General features: G+C 41.9%; 1 protein-coding gene across 3 annotated transcripts in view; it reads left to right on the top strand.

Annotated features, from left to right (window-relative positions):
• LOC139749044 (uncharacterized) overlaps positions 1–15158 on the top strand; it is a 119588-nt gene extending 104430 nt beyond the window's left edge. For 2 of the 3 annotated variants that reach the window (XM_071662462.1, XM_071662460.1), the window contains exons 3-6: positions 7555–7731; positions 8944–9081; positions 11220–11299; positions 13311–15158. In XM_071662462.1, the coding sequence (XP_071518563.1) occupies positions 7555–7731; positions 8944–9081; positions 11220–11299; positions 13311–13460 (545 nt within the window). In that variant the 3' untranslated portion in view covers positions 13461–15158. The remainder of the gene's footprint in view (positions 1–7554; positions 7732–8943; positions 9082–11219; positions 11300–13310) is intronic. The other variant, XM_071662461.1, reaches the window with a different exon arrangement.
• Positions 15159–20709: the final 5551 nt, after the last annotated feature.

Raw genomic sequence — 20709 nt, 5'->3', positions numbered from 1 at the left:
AGGAGGGCGTATAATCATGGCGTACTCCACCAACATGAATATGAAAAGCCGTGCGTCTGCCGCAGGTGGGCGAATGGTTGACAGGTGGTGTGAGGGAAGGGCGACGTCATTAATTAACCGTCTGTATGGTGGCGACCTTCGGCCGTCGCCTCTGGACCGATCTCTCGCCTGCTGTCATCGTGTGTATTCGAATGTCGTTACGGGGGGATGGGATGACGGAGGATAATGAGGTTAGGGGATGGGAAGATGGGGTAAGAGACGGTGGTGGTAACCTATCATCGTGGATTAACATATATGCTTGGCTGCGCGACGATATAGATCAGTTACCCGTGAAGCGTGCTGGGGCCCCTCACCATGAGCGCGACGGTACATCCCAAAGGTCAGGTTAGAGGCCAGGTCTTATATTCCAAAGGAATATACCATTATGGTCAGGTTGGGATGGGGTTAAGAGGCTACCATACATAACAGTCAGGTTTCGGGTGGAGTTAAGAGGCTACCGTACCTCATCTGCCATGACTAGCCTAGCTAAACTTGCCGCACAGTTTCTCCCCTGCACACACACACACTCTCTTTCTCTCTCTAGTGAAGACTGACTGATTTAGGAGACTTCCAGGTTCCAGTGATTGATGTTTTGGATTCCAACTTTATGGTGTAGAAAACGCTTAGATTTTATTGGCGTTTTTTTTATTATTATTTTCACCACTCAGGTCTTGTGATGAGTTAGGCTTCATTCCAAACATGATTCGAGTTAGGCTTCCCTCAACGGATTATTTGAGTCAGGCTCTTTTTCCACGTATTATTCCGACCTGGTTTCCACGAAGCCAAGGCTAGGATTCCGTATTCATTCCCCACAGATTTCGTGTCCACGTCAGGAGTATGATGACTGGATGACATAGATCTGGATGGAAAAAGAATGTGATTTACTTGGGCTTACAGGTCTGCGTGTGTGTGTAGTGAGGTGGTGTGTGTGTGGTGGTGGGGAGTTGTTCAACTTCCAGGACCTCGCCTTTTACCGTTTAAACATATCGTTTAAACTAACTCCTGAATTTTCTCATGTCATGCACGTTCCTTTTCAACTTCACTGTCCTTTTTTTTTTTTTTTTCCCCCAACGCGTTTTCAGCTCTGCTGCCGAAGAAATGTTTCTTTACATCCTTTCAGAGATTTTTTTTTCGCATTTGCTTGGCTTTCCTGTTTACGTTCCCTGGCCATCATGATTGGCCGGTTTAACGACCAGTGATTTATGAGGAAAGTCATTAGCCCTGCAACCTCTTGTATTCTATTATTATCTTTGTACAAAGTCCCTGTGAAATATCTTTTGTATTATTCCTTTACATTTAATCATTGAACATATAACTAAGGATTATTTTCAGGAAGGTATTTTTCGTGGTATTTCCCGTTATTAAAGTTCTCAAACCTTATCCATTACTTGTGGTATAGTAGGCATTTTTTTTTTTCAAACAGGGATTCCACCTACAAAAAAAAATCGTAAGGGAATTCTCCCTCTTTGGTGACACGGGAATTACGAAGTGCGTCACAGTCACGTTTGAAAAGTTTTGCCCGTTTAATCTAGGTCAGGACCCTGACCTGACCTCTTGAGGCTGGTTGGGGATCGTTCTGAGTCTCCCCAGCACACTTGCCGAGGAGGAGGAGGAGGATGTACGCCCTCCACACCCCACCAGGTTTATGAGGATGACTTTGATCCCCGCCCCTAAGGATACGCGACGGGAGATCGAAAACCCATTTTACCGTTATGCATTTCAGTGGAGCGTGTGCGTCTTGATACGGCGTGGGGGAGATGAGACACGTCCCAACCTTAAGAGTGGCGTACATCCCCTTACGAGACCGCCCAAGGGTCTCATGTCATCATGACCTGGTTGTCTCAGGTTCCTCTGGGCAAGTCCTCAGCAGGTCATGTCAGGTCAGGTCGTGACATACCAGAGAGGCGTTGCTGGCTCACTCTTAACGGGACGATGAACACTGGGATCTTGGGAAGAAACTTGCGTTTTAGCTCCTTGAGTGAGACGGTACGAACCACGGGTAATGATGACCAGCCTATGTTTCGCGTCACATCTGTTTATAGCGAGCTCTTCTGATTCGTTTTTGATTCGTTCAAAAGACACTGACATCTCGCAGGCCTGGCATAAGACGCCTGAAACTTAGAGAATGATGCAAAACCACACTGAATATCTCGCTGTATCTCGAGGAGCACAGACCATTGCTGCTGAAAATTCTCTCACTTGTTACGATACGGCCAGTGGCTGCTCACTCGGCAGAGACCAGCCGCGCAGACATACGTCAGTGTGCCTTCCTAATCTTAGAGAACACAGGTCAAGGATCTGGGATCTCGTACAAACAGTGCGAGTCATGGGGTGTGTGTGTGTGTGTGTGTGTGTGTGTGTGTTAGGTGGTCACGGAGCAATGATCTAGCTATGAGGCAGAGAGAGGACATAGGAGGACACGGAGCAGAAGGAGGACATATGATAGGGGTGGGTCACGGGAGTAAGAACAGACTGGGAGGAAGCCCACGGGGCCTTGCGTTGGTCCATCCTTCTTCCCACGTACCCGTCACGCCAGCGCAACCTTCCATCACCGAAGATGCTGACCGCACCTCCTCATCCTCCCCCCTAGCAGCTCAGCCTCCTCCTCAACCACACACACCCCCAGCTGCAGGCCGCCACCCGCCAGGACAGTGGCCGCCCTCCCCTCCCCAGCTACGCCACCACCGCTGTGGAGAGTCGTCTGTGGGTTCGGTCCGAGTCAGAGCGGCGTTTATGCTCCCTTCCGACCTTTTCTCCTGGTGCAGTTTCGATTACTCTTCTCACACACAGAGAGAGAGAGAGAGAGAGAGAGAGAGAGAGAGAGAGAGAGAGAGAGAGAGAGAGAGAGAGAGAGAGAGAGAGATAGAGAGAGCGTCAGCGTTTGCAGTGAATAACTAGAAATACAATAGTCCTCGCGTCGTATAAAAAAAAAACCGGAGGGACAGAAGTTCCAGAACGTCCCAAATATATATCATTATATATTTTTTTTCTTTGTTTCGTATGACGACAGTGGGGGGAAAATAGAGTTATTGTGTTATGCTCTGAATATAAACATTTTTGAGTGACGATATTCATATTGCGGAGTAAGTGTGGTTGTGAGCATTGCCATATGTGATCATTCTTTGGTGGCAGGTATTACGGCCTCGTATCATTCATTATCTCTCTGTCTTTACGTATGGTCCAGATCTTTGTTCAGAAAATATCGAACTGTGTGTGTGTGTGTGTGTGTGTGTGTGTGTGTGTGTGTGTGTGTGTGTAGGAAGAAGTGTCTGACCCAGAGGTTGATGGAACGGCTGAGTGTGTGTTTGAAGACGCCCAGAGTCACTGGTGCAAATATTTAACCCAGCTCTCTCTCTCTCTCTCTCTCTCTCTCTCTCTCTCTCTCTCTCTCTCTCTCTCTCTCTCTCTCTCTCTCTCTCTCCTGGGGGGAGGGGCAAATCTGGTTGCCAGTTAGTCCCTTCATCTTATCGCCTCCTCTCTATCCACCTTTTTTTTTTTTTTTTTTTTTTTTTACGTCGGAGGCTCCAGTCACAGACATAAGTCCACATCAAGGCCGAGCCTTAATTGAAATATAGAAGAGGTTAATAAAATGGGGAGAAAAGAAGAGACAAGGGAAAGAAGTACTTACGAATTTTTGAGGAAGTGAGGAAAACCTGTCTTTTAAGATGTGTCAGTTCATATTCGGCAAGACATGAGAAGGTAGAGGAGGAGGAGCAGCAGCAGAATTGAAGAATGTTAGATGAATGCAGATGTTGAGTCGTCAGCGTATGAATGCATTTGGTTTTTTTTGTATGGAAGGAAGGGAATCAGTGATAGATAGGAGAAAATGTGTAGAAGACTTTTCCCCATGTCTGAGGACATGGGAGTTGAGGTGGGATTCGAAGACTTTGGAAATGGTAAATGTCAGAGCAGCAGGACGATAGTTGGAGGGGTCAGAACGGTTACCCTAAGACTCTTAAGGGCTGGATGTACCACAGGAGAGGTTATCACCCCTTTACCTCACGGATAACCTACTTGCAATGATTACGGGCAGTGATCAATGCTGAATGGGAGTCAGAGGAAGGAGAGATTTTCCCAAGCTATGACTGATCCCTTGCCTGAATGGCCTTAGAAAAGGAATAGTTGAACCATGGATTGGAAGGTTTTTTTTTTCAGCTTCCTACATACTTTCTTGATGTAAACGTTGGGGTAAGGTGGTGAAGGCTAGGTTAAGGTGGTGAAGGCTGGGATAACGTGATGAAGGTTGGGATAAGTTGGTGAAAGCTGCCGTAAGTTGTTGAACGCTGGAATAAGTGAGTGAGGGCTAGGAGGATGAAGCTCGTGGAAATGTCGAGTGTTACTGTACACGGGGAGGAGGAGGAGGAGGAGGAGGAGGCAAGACTAGTAGTATCATAACCTCCCTCAACAACGTATGACGAGACGTTGCATGTTTACACATCTCTTGTTGTGTTGCCCCAGTCCATCCCCCCCCCCCCTTCCCCGTGTAGATAACCGTCGTTAACCTCACCCCTACATCTTGACAACCCCCCACCCACCCCCCGTCCCCAATATGTTGACCGTGGGAGGGAGGGAGTGGTCTGGTGCGCCACAATTCTTGACCACCCTCCCCCTCTCCCTCCCTCCAACTTCCTTTCTCAGGGGAAAGGCGCTTTCCTTGTTATTTTTGGCTGGATGTAGGTAGTGTTGTGGGTCGGCCCGCGTCCGCCCGCCCGGATGGACACCAGAGTTCTCCTCCTAGACCAAGCCCCTCACTGCTCTTCATACAGCTGTATCATTACCCTGAAGGGACGTGTACGCTCGTGGAGCCCCCGCCCGCCTCTAATCTTTTTTCTTTTTCTTTTTTTTTTAACTTATCGTGTTTGGTCTTTCAGCTCTCCACTGGTACTCGAAGCGACCTCCTCTTGGCTCAGCTTGTGCAACAAGACCACCGAATTCTCTTGCCTAACTTGCCGTTAAAAGACATGAAATATTCTGCCCACCGTCCCAGACACGTTCGTGCGGACGATGTTTCGTGCCTAGTGTGCGCTAGTCTAACTCCGAACCAAGCTCTGGTGATGCGTAAGGAAATGAATATCAAGAATATAAAAAAATACAATGTATGTATATAGATAGATAGTGACTGGTTGTTTGTGATTAAACCCACTCGTATGCACGCCATTTTACAGCGAGAGAGCCAAGTAAGTGAACTGACGTGTGTGTGTGGACGGACTGGATTTGATTTGTTCCGTTAAACCCCGGCATGATTCATTGTGCACCCCCATGCTCATCCTTTGTGAGGTAGCGCACAAGGATCACAGGGGTCACAGAGGGTCTTAGAAGCCTCTGAACCATGACACCTGAAGACGGCTGGGTGTGGTAGGTAGGTGCAGGACCTGTCTGTGGCTAGGATAAGGCCTTCGCCCTGAGAGTCGCTTTTGGTACATCACTCTCCATTTGAAACCATTGACCCTCTGACCCCTGGCGTCTGTAGGAATGTTATTGACCCTTTGAGGCAAGACAGTACTGTCCTTGACCACAGGGGTATACGACCCTGAAAACGACCCTTTAGTTTCATATGACGACGTGACTTCAGAATTGACCTAGGGGAGCCAGATGGTTCTCAAGGAGTGGTCAGGTGTCCTTAGGGAGTTAAAGAAGATTGATTTATTTATGGATGTGGGCAGATGTTTTGCTTTAAACTGTTGAGGACCACAGCAGGAACACAGAGAGAGTGAGAAAAAAAATCTGGCTCCTTATATACAGTGGCTGAACTTAATACCCGCGCCCTCTGTAGTCCAGATTTCTAGTGCCTTCTTTAGGGATTGAAAACCTGATAGAGAGAACAACTGGAACAGCTCAGCGTCACTTGCTTCATGCTTCATCACTTTGCGTGAGACCTTCCACTGAAATGCTCTCAGGCTGTGAAAGTAGAAGGAGGTACTACCTAAGCAGCAGTTCTTCATTGCTCTGAAAGTGATTTATTTTACGATTTACTTTTATTCAGGTTCATCTAAATAATTTTTGTGTCTACATTGACTTGCACGCAGTATGTATATACGGAGAAAATATACATTGACCTCGTTACTACTCTCTCTCTCTGTCGGGTGGGAGGGGAGATGGTTGTCAAGTTGGTAACGTTCCAGCCCCGCTGAGAACGTGGGGAGTTACGTCTTGGAACTTGCTACCCTTCGATCATCCATCACCTTTACGAAATCATCAAGGATTTCGATCCAGGATTCCTATTTTACAGACACTCAGCCTTAGTAAAATCAAGGAGCCGTCAGAATCCATTCTTATGTCTAGACGTATATGTTATACCATACACACGTCTCTCCTTACATGAGAGAACCAAACCGTGTATCTATCTTTCTGTATGCACGGGTCTATGTTTCTGATTACTGTGGCTTTGCGAATTCCCATCGAGTCTTCAGCAGACTTAGTATGGATGTACTAGTCCTCATGTCCTTGGCAAAACCAACTCGGGTGTACGTACATACGTTAATAATGCACGATGTCATTTTCTCTGGAGCACTGTCATGAGGAAGGCGGTGGATCAGTTCAAAATAAAAGTAGTCCCTGCGAGTGTCCCAAATCTTAGTTTTGTGGTCAGTAACTTCGCTGATCGTACTTTATGTGTCACACTTGGTCAGATCAGTGACTATCACTTCAGAGAAATACCAACTGAAATATAAAAAAAAAGAAAATGTCTGATTTGACGCATCCTCAGGGTGTAGTTTCTGGTAACTAACCGACTTTGCTTACATCGGGAATTCTGGCCAGCTGTGCTGAGGCTGCTCTTCTTGATGGGATTACGAGAACGGATGGGGTGTTCAGAACAACCCGTGTATGGCATTGAGGTTCCTCGCCACCCTTCCTTCTGAACCTGTACGTCATCACATGAAAAAATAGAAATGTCAAAGGTATCGTTCCCAATACTGAACATGCAAGTGGTAAGCCATTCATCTGAATCGATACACCGCAGGTAGAATTACAGTTGTGTATCAAACTGCAGCTGACGATTGAATTCGAGAGGACCAGAGAACAAATCTCTTTTGACGTTAGTCACTGATGTCTCGGCTTAGTATCCTCAGAACAATTGTTATACAATATCACGCTAGTTTCATGGCGTCACGTCCAGTCCTCTTGCACTGGTTTGCAGTTTCGTATGTATATTTGTTTCTCCATCGTAACCCACACCCAATCATTTACAACACACGATCATTGTCAGTACAAGTTGTTGGATAACCTCCAGAGTTTAATCGTCTCAGATGTTCCTTCATGTTCTTGATCTTCCATGCCCAAGGGTAAGCCGCTTCATTTAACACAATTTTGGGTATGATATTATAGTCCAGTTACATTATTTTGTATAGCATTAGTACACCTGTTCCTTTTGAGTGGAGTTTTACGTCCTTGTTCTCTGATGTGTTTTGATATATTTGTTTTATGTCCCTTGAAGCAGGACCATCGTCCCTCTACCCTTCAAACCTTGTGATCATGGCTTACCACATCTCATCAGTTTTTCCTCCTTTGCCACAGAACGGGAACAGAAGCACCTCCGAGACCAGGGCTTCCCTCTCTTTGGCTGCATCAACTACCTCTCGCCACACTTCGCGAAGAGTAGTGATAAGAATGACTGGGTGCAGAGTAAGTCTGGGTCTGTCTCTGTCACTTCTTGCTATCGCAGCAGCATGAAGAATGATGATTGGGTCACCAGTAAGTCTCTCCCCCTCTCTCTCTCACTCTACCTGTACTTCATCATTGTACATGTTCAGTAATGTTCATTATTGTACAGGTAGAAAAAAGAAAACTTTTTGAGTTGGTCCACGTTATTATGGCAAGTCACCCATTTTCTTAAGATTATTTGTCTTCCTAGGCTTAAGTGACAGAAAAAAATAAGTTTCCCATAAGGTTTAATGTTTGAATTGCATGAGACACAAAGCATTGAGAATACACCTTATATGGCTTTATTCTGAATACATTAACACCGAAATATAAACATTTACTGGTAAGAATTGTACCCAGTTTCTTTCCCTTCGCCAGGGCCTACCGCTTCCTCTCACCCTCTCCCTAACCCTGATGCGACCTCTCAGGTTAATTTACTGCCTACCACGAGCCCTCAGCTCTCCCAGCACATGCCACTAACTCTAAGACTTCCCCACCCTCTATACTTCTGCTGCCATTCGCCTTTAACAACGGCCTTTACTACCTGATTCTGCCTCTCAGCCGTTCCTAGTTACTGTCTTTGCTTTTTGGTGTCTACTACATTCCATTTTTCCTTGACCTCCCCAAGTACCTTATACTTCAACCTCATCTCTTACTGGTCACCAGCTCTTAACCTTCCCTCATATCCTAACTCCTCAGTATCTGACATCACTCGGATACACCACGACTCTGACCACCTCGAGTACCTGCTCCAATTTCTCAACCCTACCATTACCTGCTGATACCCCTCAACCTTCCACCAGTACTTGTATATATATCCCTCAACCTCTTCAGTACGTTCTACTACCCTTCAACCTCTCCAGTATGTGTTACTACCCCTCAACCTCTCTAGTACATCCTACTACCCCTCATCCTCCCAGACCCTCTAGATCTTACCTGAACCTTTCATTACTTCTTGCCTACCATTAACTACAGCTACCCTTCGACATCCATCGATGTCTTCATTCCATCATTCCTGGACCTTCCCCGTTGCCTGCCATCATCCCCACACCTTCCCCAGTGCCTGCCATCATCCCCACACCTTCCCCAGTGCCTACCATCATCCCTTTCCTCCAATGCCTGCCATCATCCCTACACCTTCCCTAGTGCCTGCCATCATCCTTACACCTTTCCCAATGCCTGCCATCATCCCTACACCTTCTCCAGTGCCTGCCACCATCCCTGCTTCTTCTCCAGTGCCTAACATTTTTTGACTTTCCTCAGGGATGCAGAACTTGAGTATCTCGTGTTCACTGGTATGCTGCATCCTGCTTGGGGCGTCAGCGGTGGTCGGTAGCTTTGGCATCATCCAGCGACAGATCTCAGCTGTACTCATCACTGGCGTCATGTACATACTGGCCTGTGAGTTGCCTCTTTTATCAACATTTCATAGTCTTGTGATGGCAGAAATTGAAATGAAAAATAAGTCAATCTGCACATCATGTTGCATTTTGGGATCTTTCAGTTTAGTCTATTTACATGTGTAACCTTCTTAGAAGTATGTCAGAATTTCATTGATTTTAGTTAGTTCTTGTCTTATACATCACAGAACATACTGAATTTATGTTTTATCTCCTGTGAACCCATCACAAATAGAAAGATTACCATGAAAAAAATCATCAGTCTTTTCACTTGTCAGAAAAAGAAATTGTCTTATGAACAAAATACAATATCTTCACACAACCATAATGACCATGTTAAGGTATGACAGCCCAAAACATGTGAACATCCCATTCCCAAAGACTGAATTCCTCCTCCAAGGAAGACAGTCTGTTCAGCTTGTTGACTGTGGGTCTTGTAAAAACAGAAAAAAAGTCACAGGAACTTCATTAAGTGCATTGAAATTTCAAAGAAAGGATGACTTTATATTCATAAGGTATTATCACTCCATTTCTATCTTGGTATTAAATTTCCTTCACCATTAAAGTGACTAATTTGTTCATAACCCATTATACCATGATGTTTGTTTAAATACCATCCTTAGAGCTTTTTTTTTCACCTGAATGGAATATGAATGAATGTTTCACCCATTTGCCAGAAGTTATGTCAGATTATAGAACAGACCTTATATCTCATCTACATCTCCCACCAAACCTCCATTTTATTCTGTCACCTGGACTTCTTTTGGGATGAGGGAAAGGACTCATCATTAAAACCCAAAAGTATTTCATGAGAGTCTGCCGCATTCCCAACCTGTACCTTCATACTGTTGGGACAAGAGGCAGGTGTTACTAGGGTGACAATGCAACCCTAGTCTGCCAATCAATAAATAATCCATGACTGAAGGATCTTTTACCTTTGTGCTGTCAAGCCCCTATTGTTGTCTTGTGTGGGGAACACTTGAACTTCCTGAGGTAATTTGTCAAAAGAGCTTTGTTGGTATTTGACTTAAGTATTTCTTATATTATTGCATGTACTGTTGTTTTGGTGAGGCTGAATCTTGGTTTCCCCTCAAGATAAGAAGTGACACAGCAACATTGATGAAAAGATGACCACAGCAAACTCCTTAAAAAAAGAGTTTTCAGAAAAAATCAACTACGATAATGCCACTTGACATTTATGTCTTGATTTCGATTACACACACACACACACACACACACACACACACACAGTCATATCTATCAAAGAAATGAGACTGGTAAGAAGCATTGCACTCCAGACCACTCTCACTGATGAGTGTGGTCTGTAAGGTACTGGAAGAGATGACAATCAAGAAAATGGATGACTTTCTCAAGAGGAGAAATTACTAAAGTGAGAGACAACATGATTTCAGAGAAAGGTCATGTGTATCAAACCTTTTAGATTTCTGAGAGTTATCTCTGGTTTAGACAGAATAGAATGCTTGGTAGTTTTATTGTGTTTGGACTGCCAAAATTCTTTGACGTTGTATTTGCATCACTAGGCAGAAATATGGGAGTAGAATCCTTCAATGAATAGAACATTATCCTAGGGGAAGAGAACAACAGACACATCAGAGGAGCCTTCTTAAAATGGGTTGAGGTCACCAGTGGAATGCCACAGAGTTCTATTCTACATCTGTTTGTCTCCTTGATCTGTGTGAATGACTGGCATTAGGGTATGGGCTTTTACTTGATTATGTTTGCAGACGATGCATAAGTCATGAGGGAATTGAAAAGCAGGGAGGATTGCATCAACTTACAAGGAGACCTAGACAGAAAGTTTACTATGTTCCAGCTGGATATAGTTTCATCATGATTAAGAGGTAGCTTTGGGGAGGCTGTATCATTGTCAATAGACGGAGAGGATTATAGTCTCCTTGAGGACCACCTCACTCCAAAGAAAATCTACAATTTCCCTGCTCCTAAACATTGAAGGCCCCCCCCTCCTTAAAATAGGTCCTAGTTATATTATGATGATGATAATAATGATACGGTAATGATGATAACAAGCTGTGCATGAAAATCCGTTTTTCATGATCATCAAAATCTAATCACTTTTAACTGTACAGGTTTTCTAATGATGTTTTCTTATCTCCTCAGCTACGTTTGGCCTCTTCTGCCTCACCATCATGCACTTTAAGAGGAAGACCAAGAAGGACTGTGTTGTCCTTGACTCCCAGGCAAGATTTTTTTTCTAGGTCTAGCATGATTGTATAGAGGTAATGGGACAAAAGTCAGTGCTTGAATTACAAAGGTACAACTCTATTAAGTAGACATGGTGATGGCTGCAAGGTGCATAGGAGTGGTGATTGAGAAGGTTTTATCATGCACAGAACATCTGGGAGGAGCAGTGTGGCTTTAGGAGAGGTAGAGGTTGTGTGGACTCCTGTGTATGCTGTGAAGATTTTTTTTTTAGAGAGAGAAATACCTGGAGAAAGAGAGTGAATTGAATATGTCATTTATTGATGTAGGGAAAGCATGTGACAGGATTGACATAGAAGCCTTGTGAAAGGTACTATGAATATATCAAGTAAGTGAAAAGGAGTTTTTGTGGAGAGTAAGAAATGTGTGAGCAGGAAGTGAGGAGCATTGAGTGGTTCTTTACGAAGGTTAGTTTGTGTCAAGGATGTGTGATGCCAAGGTGGTTGTTTAATCCATTTATAGACAGAATGGTGAGGGAGGTGAATACAGTGATCTTAGAGTGAGGGCCATGTCTGTGGTACACTGGGAGTTGGGAGCATGAGAGGTGGAACAGTTGCTGTTTGTAATTGAGGAAGCTGTGGTTGCAGATTCCAGAGAGGAACTCCAGAAACTTCTAACAGAGTTTGGAAGAGGGTGTAGAAGGGTAAAGTTGAGAGTAAATGTGAACAAGGGTAAGGTAATAAAGTGTAACAAGGGGATGAGATGGGTTTGTTGAAGCATTAGTTTAAATAGGGAGGACATAGAGGAAGTGGAGGGCTAAATTTAGGCACCTTGAAGTGGACATGGCAGCAGATGATACAGTTGGGCGGAAGTAAGTCAATAGCCTTTCCTTCCACACACTCACAGAGTGCATTGTGTGAGTGTGTGGAAGGAGAGGCTATTGAAAGATAAAACATAGTTGGATATGTTTGAATGCACAGTAATCCCAACAGTGTTATACGGATATGACTCTTGGGCTTTAAATGCTAAAGACCAGAAGAGGGTAGACTGTTAAAAGAAATGCCAGAGGACAATACATAATTTAAAGAGGGTTCATTGTTTAAGTATGAGAGCACAAAGGAGAGGTATGGCAGTCAATGCAGTATGGTCAAGAGAGCTGACCAGGGTGTGCTGAAGTGGTCTGGACCAAAACAATCTACATGTCAGAGGTGGAATGAGGATAGGGGAGCAGGAGACTAAGAAAGTGATGTAAGGATAGAGCAAGGAAGGTTTTGGGGTATCAGAGCCTGAATATTCAAGAGGATAAGTGACTTGCATGTGATGAACCATGGCATATGAAGTGGTAAAGTTGAACCTCTGTGGAGCTTGGTTGTGGATGATAGGTTCTGATTTCATCGCATGGTACAGTACATGGCAGCTAGATTGCTTGTGTGCCAATTAATGCTAAATCACCAAGGCAGGAAAAGCAGTTGTGTCCAAAGTATAAGCTGATTTTTCACTGCAATGGAATGGCCAGAGAGGAATGATGTATTAAGGAACATAGAGAAGCAGAAAGACCAAAGGAAGAATCCTTAGGAAACAAAGACTAATGCCACACCCAGACGAATATTTTGGAGATATCACAGACTACAACAAAAATTTTACCAAAATCCGTAAGAGAGGAGTACCTGAGGTAAGTTGCATAGATCATCAGTAGATGATGCTGTGCAAAGTCAGTGCTGGTGATCAGCAAAAAGGGAATAACATTCTAAATATGAGAATGTGAGAATTGTGGAGAGTTTTTGAAGACTGGAGACAGCAGAAGTGAGAGCAGTGGGGCAGTAGTTGGATTTATTGTTTGCTATGTGATTCTCTCTCTTTTACTCAAATAATGCCACAGTTGAGATTTCTTTCTTTTTCTTTTAAACTATTCGCCATTTCCCGCGTTAGTGAGGTAGCGTTAAGAACAGAGGACTGGGCCTTTTTTGGAATATCCTCACTTGGCCCCCTCTGTTCCTTCTTTTGGAAAAAAAAAAAGTTGAGATGTGACTCTTATTTCTTCTGTTGCAGGTCACACCAGAGTACAGCCCTGCACGAGTGTTCCAGACTGGGTGGTCCTTGGATTTAGGTTGGGGTGGTGTGGTCACCTGCCTGGTGGCTGCACTTCTGTGGCTACTTTTGGCCCGCATCATGCGTTACAACCCCATTTCTCTCTCCTGATGCTACCCTCACCCTTGTCCCAGGGCTCGCCCTTGCCGCCGAGCCCTGCTAACCTGCATATGGGTATGTTACTGTGGCCATCCAGCACCTGACTGAAGCTCCACTCTGTTGTTATCAGTATGATGTAGTGGCACCATCAGATGGTTCTGTCAGCAGAAATGTGGGAAGGCCTTTAGTGCTTGCTCTAAAGATGGTTTCATTTCAGAGTAAGTGCAGAGTTTACTCAGTCCAGCAAGCAAGTACAGAATTATCTAGCTTGCCAGTAATTGGAAAGTCATGTAAATGTAAGATTTGTAAACATATACCTTGTGGGTCTCAAAATGCCAACATAGCACTTCTTAGACAAATATATTTTAGCTGGTTTAAATTCTTTATCTGATGATGATCCTGAAACCAATGCTATTTTGATATGAAAAAGAGAAAAACATTTTAAATGAAAAACTGTGTAAGCAAAAGGTTTAGCAGTGATGTAACTGAAAGAATGCTTTGGTTGTCATTTCTTGTTCATTCCGAATAATTATAAATGATGTTTACATAGTTTTGTGAGCTTTAAGGTAATTCTAAATGTTTGCTTTGTAAACATTTCTCAGCAGCTTGAAGACGGAATAACACAGAAAGGTAGGATATTATAGCAGGGTATAGTAGGGTATTATAGCAGTATTATATCTATTATGGATCCTGGCCTGATGACTTCTTTTAGTCTGTTGATGATAAATTCTTCAGTGTATGGACTAGGATTAGGGTATATTATGAGGCAATAGCTAAACCTCTGACATTGCATCATTACGAAATTGAACTCTTAAAGTTTATTCAGTGTTATTTGTTGGGATGTTTAGTCAAGCTGATGCTTTTCCCCATTATCTCAGCAAGGGCTCCTTCTCTGAGAGTCTGGTTGTCTGTACTTATTTAAAAATGTGCTTTCAGTTAATTAGATGAAAAATAGACATCTGTCAAATGATAAGTTTTCATCAACATGAAAATTAAAGCAAAAATTCAACTAGTCCAGTATTTTGAATGAGCTGCATTATCAGAATCTTCTGATATTGTTTGCACAAGCAGGCATGAATGTTGCAAATACATTTTAAACATAAATACATGCAAAGTACAGATACAGAAAGGACAGGTTAAACAAGATCATAATTAAATGTTTGCTATGAAGGAAAATGGAAGGCAGTGTGCATGATGCGCCATCTAAGAGAGGGTTGAGGAGTTTGTCAGATCATATGATAGTAATATATTTTTTTTTTTTTTTTTTTTTTTTAGTTTAAGACAAGAAATATGAAAAAAAATAGAAAAAGAAAAAGAGTAAGACTGAAGTTGAGAAATGAAAGGGTGAAATGTACCTTCTAGAAGAGGTTCAGTGAAAAGTGATGTACTGTGGAGACAGTTTAAGATTACTTTATTGGAGGCTGCCAGGGAGGTGTCCAGTCAATCATGTATTAGCTGAGGAATAACAGGTACAGCATGGTGGAATTAAGCTTTAAGAGAGTTGAAAAAAGTTTAGAAGCTAAATATGTCAAAAAAAAAGAGAGATTATTGAGGACAGAATGTAGGATATAAATTTCTGAACAGGACTTAAAATGATGGCATTTGTGAAGAAAGAAAAGTAAGTGAGGATCTTGGAAGAAAAATTCATTGATTTTAGAAATAATAATCAGCTATACTGGAAGATGAATGAGAGTATGCATAGGAGTGAAAGTATATACATTATGGGACATAGTTTATAAGTGTGGGGGGGTAGCATGCTGGTAAAAACATTAGGAAAAGATCATGTAGGAGTAAGGAGAAATGACTTTAACGACGAAGATGGAGTATGCAGGAGATGACAGCGTTAGAAGCATAGTTCATGCTTGGTACAAAAGACAATATATATAAATTTTAAATAGATATTAATATTATTTATAACTTTGTGGTCTAAGGTTGCGAGAGCGCTAGGAAACGACGAAAGAAATGGCACAACCGGCCTAAACATGTATATAACATACGTACACAATGCAAATATAACATACCTAACAAGCTATTCATGTTTTAACCAGACCTTCACATCCCATGCTTTCAATCCACGAAGCTGGCTAGACCTCACTCCCCTCGCGGATATAACAAATCACGCTCCAATCACTTATTATTTTACTATTATCTGGAAAAGGGAATCAAAGTAAGAATAAGAATTATGGAGGAATAAGTCTTTATTATATTGGACAAGGTATTTGCTACAAAACTATTATACTTATAGCATGATCATATATACTCATACAGAAAATGTTTTATGTATATGAATAGAAGGTTTGTGTATCAGAATTCTGTAGTTAGACATGTAGTGGATGAAAAAGAAAGTGAAATAGGTTATATTAAGCATTCATGGATTTACAAAAGACATATTATAGAGAAGACATGAATGCTGTTTAGAGCTTGTATGATCAAAGAAGTGAATGTTTGAATGTAAATGGTGGTGTGAAGGAATGGTTTAAAGTAAACGTGGGAAGGCATCATGATTATGTGATGTCACCATGGTTGTTTGATATCTGTATGGTTGAGGCATTATGTGAGATGAGGGTAAGGTGGGGTAATTGTGGCATGATGCTTAACCATGGACAAACAGAATAAAAGTTGCCACTTCTACTGTATACAGTTGATGCTGTGCTGCTAACTAAATCAGAAGGGTTACAAAAGTTGCATATGTTGGAGGAAGGTTTTGAAATTAAATGCAAATTCAAGACATTAGTTTCTGAAAAAAAAAAAAAAACGGACTGGAAGATCAATTTGTCTTGTGATGTACTGGAAGGAGTCAAAGATTTTAAATACTTGGGAGCAAAATTTAGTAAGGATGGTGGTGAAGGAGCTCAATTTGAAAGTACATTCATACAAAAGGGAAAATTGGGGTGCATTGACAGTTCTGGCAAATGAAAAAAGTTTAAGCATAGAGTGTGCTATTAATTTGTTTGAAAGAATACTTGTTGATTGTGGTTGTCAAATTGCACTCCTTTAACCCAGGTAGTTGTCCTTTCTTTTTGCCTTACCCATATGTGGACTGATGGTATTCTGTCCACAAACATACAATCTCTCCATTTCACAAATAACAGTTGACAACTCTTTTAACTCACACAACTCATTCCTCACAACTCTAGATTTTCCTGTGGTGAGTGCTTTGTGCTAGCCCTGCCTTTTGGCAAAATGGTTGGAGCAATGGATAGGAGTAGGTAGGAACATTAGATGAGTTTTAGGTGTACACATTAGGTAGTTGTAAGTAGGAGCATTAGGTAGAAGTAGTAGGTTGTAACATTAGGCAGGAATACGACGTACACACATTAGGTAGTAATGGTTGGTAAGAACACTAGGTAGGATAATCTGAAAACACTGCACTAGAGTTGCCCTCTGCTATTGGCATGTTAAGGGTGTGGGATTAAAGGCTATGAAGTGGCACTGGAATTCAACAGTTATGGAGACTTTTGCCATGGCCACCTCCTTGCAGGAGTTCCCAAAGGGAATGGGTGTCAGTTATTTAGATGGGTAGCATGGATGTAAAGTCTAAGTGTGTATAGGTCTAAAATAAGAACAGTATAGATAGATAGTTGTAATCATGGGGCTAGATAGATTGAAGAATGAAGGTGCAAGATGGATATATGGTAAGTTGTTTGAAAGGTACATGGATGAAAGTCAGAAGGCACAAGTATTGGAGGTAGACTATAAAAGAGATGGATAGATGTGATGAAAGAATTGATAAAGTCTAGAGATATTTAAGATGAAGATATTAATAGAATGATTGGGGATTGGATGCAATTGAAAAATTTTGTGCATGGGGTGATATGAATGGAAATGTTGTTCTCAACGGATGAATCAGTCTGGGGTGTAAAGTGAGAAAGTAAGGGGCACTTTTATGAGTGTAGAAGTGCATATTTCACAGTAACACATGTTGAGGATATATGTGTGTGATTTTGAAGAGGCTGTATGTACCTGATCCACCCCAATAAAATGGGAATGGAGTAATGATAATGAAATAAAGCATTACTATACTGTGTTTGTAAAGCAACCTTGCAGTCTTGTATCTTTATTGACTACCATATGTCAGATTTTATTTAGATACTTATATTAGGAGTACATAATTTGGAAAGTACTTAACAACATTTGAGTGTTCTAACATAAACAGTAAACCAATGAAGTACTGGATCTCAAAAATCTTCTTTTGAAAAATAAGAAAAAACATTATGAGGCCAGTAGATTACTTAAACATGATAATATTTTTAGATTAAGTGCTCAGTTAGTGGTTTAGGTCCAGTCACTGTCAGCACTCTATCTTGCTTCAACACAAGCAAGAAGGTAACAGTACAGAGAAGCCTTGTTACATCACCCACAAATATATCGCAGCACTCATGGAACGAAGTTGCCTGCCAGGTGTAAACAAACCTTATTTATTTACAAATTAGAATTAAGAGTATATCTCACAGAAAGTGCATATCAAAAATATTACACAGTAATTTCCATGTACAGCTGTTTTCTGTGGGGCAGGGTAGTGACAGGAATAGATGAAGGCAGGCAAGTATGAATATGTACATATATATATATATTTTTTTTTTTTTTTTTTTTTTTTATACTTTGTCGCTGTCTCCCGCGTTTGCGAGGTAGCGCAAGGAAACAGACGAAAGAAATGGCCCAACCCCCCCCATACACATGTACATACACACGTCCACACACGCAAATATACATACCTACACAGCTTTCCATGGTTTACCCCGGACGCTTCACATGCCTTGATTCAATCCACTGACAGCACGTCAACCCCTGTATACCACATCGCTCCAATTCACTCTATTCCTTGCCCTCCTTTCACCCTCCTGCATGTTCAGGCCCCGATCACACAAAATCCTTTTCACTCCATCTTTCCACCTCCAATTTGGTCTCCCTCTTCTCCTCGTTCCCTCCACCTCCGACACATATATCCTCTTGGTCAATCTTTCCTCACTCATTCTCTCCATGTGCCCAAACCATTTCAAAACACCCTCTTCTGCTCTCTCAACCACGCTCTTTTTATTTCCACACATCTCTCTTACCCTTACGTTACTTACTCGATCAAACCACCTCACACCACACATTGTCCTCAAACATCTCATTTCCAGCACATCCATCCTCCTGCGCACAACTCTATCCATAGCCCACGCCTCGCAACCATACAACATTGTTGGAACTACTATTCCTTCAAACATACCCATTTTTGCTTTCCGGGATAATGTTCTCGACTTCCACACATTTTTCAAGGCTCCCAAAATTTTCGCCCCCTCCCCCACCCTATGATCCACTTCCGCTTCCATGGTTCCATCCGCTGACAGATCCACTCCCAGATATCTAAAACACTTCACTTCCTCCAGTTTTTCTCCATTCAAACTCACCTCCCAATTGACTTGACCCTCAACCCTACTGTACCTAATAACCTTGTTAAGAGTAAATGTGAATATATATATATATATATATATATATATATATATATATATATATATATATATATATATATATATATATATATATATATATATTCCCATCCATTGACAGCACGTCGACCCCGTTATACCACATCGTTCTAATTCACTCTATTCCTTGCACGCCTTTCACCCTCCTGCATGTTCAGGCCCTGATCACTCAAAATCTTTTTCACTCCATCTTTCCACCTCCAATATGGTCTCCCACTTCTCGTTCCCTCCACCTCTGACACATATATCCTCTTGGTCAATCTTTCCTCACTCATTCTCTCCATGTGACCAAACCACATCAGCAAGGTAGTGCCAGGAAACAAAAAAATGGCCCATCCACTCATATACACATATATACACACAAACACCTATACACACACATATACATACATATACATATGAACGTATACATAAACATACACAGACGTATAGAAATACACACATGAACATATTCATACTTGCTTACCTTCATCCATTCCTGTCGCTAGCCCACCGCACAGGAAATAGTATTGCTACCCCCCTGCTTTAGCGAGGTAGCACTAGGAAAACAGACAAAAAAGGCCACTTTCATTCACACTCAGTCTCTAGCTGTCATGTGTTATGCACCGAAACCACAGCTCCCTTTTCACATCCAGGCCCTACAGACCTTTCCATGGTTTACCCAAGATGCTTCACGTGCCCTGGATCAGTCCATTGACAGCATGTCGATCCTGGTATACCAAATCATTCCAATTCACTCTTTTCCTTGCAAGCCTTTTGCCCTCCTGTATGTTCAGGCCCTGATTGCTCAAAATCTTTTTCACTCCATCCTTCCACCTCCAAATTGTTCCCAGGTTCCACAAAGAAATAGTGCAAGCAGCATTGCTATTATGAGCCCTCTCCACATGCACCATACTAAAAATGATACAGCACTTAAATTCAACCATGGGGAACCAGCAAAAAGTTATGAAACTGAGAAAAGAGATTAATGATTAATTCTGTTACAATACTTTATGGCATTTTTATTGTAAACTACAAGTAATTGCTTATCTAAGATATTACCACGTGCTGCAGTTTCTATACGACACGTATAGTAATATTAAAGGAAACATTATTCATCTCAGTTGCTTGCTACAATGTGGGGAGGGTAGTGTGTGGTCTCTAGATATATAAAAGTGGTCTGTCATCTGAAGCAATGAATCATTGCCTATCAGCCAAGACCTTTACATGTTCATGGATTTTATGAACTTACCATATTGCTCTGTTATTTCTAAATGTGGTGATTTCACCTGTAAATATTGTAAATGTGTTGCAGGGTAAATGCAGTATGCATAAAACTATATGGCATTGTTCACCAAATAGTTTTCCAATTTAATTATAAGCATATGAATGATAACTGGCTGTAATTACAGGTTTATATTTTAAACTTTAATAAGATTACAGAATTTGGTAAGAATAGTTCCAACATATTTTCATGTTTTTGTATGGGTCCGAGACATAGCTTCATACAGGAGCCAGAGGGATGGGGAAGGAAGGTGGGTTGGTCTAAGATTACCTAGTACATGGTAAAATAGACCACAAAGGTCTGAGGCTTAGGGAGAGGGCTACAAGAGAAAGTGCTGCTTGAATAAATAAACTTGAGTATAGGTATCTTTATTATATTATAGCAATACTGTGCAAACATCATAAAAGACAGACCAAAATATAAGCATAAATGATCACAAAACATGATTTGTAACAAAACTTGGACATTGTGTGGTGGCACTGACATACCTAGCTATGATATAATGAGGCTTCACTGTAAGGGAATT

Source organism: Panulirus ornatus, chromosome 6 (genome assembly GCF_036320965.1).
Source record: "Panulirus ornatus isolate Po-2019 chromosome 6, ASM3632096v1, whole genome shotgun sequence".
NCBI classification, from domain to species: Eukaryota; Metazoa; Arthropoda; class Malacostraca; order Decapoda; family Palinuridae; genus Panulirus; species Panulirus ornatus.
This window is presented reverse-complemented; position numbering and strand designations above follow the sequence as displayed.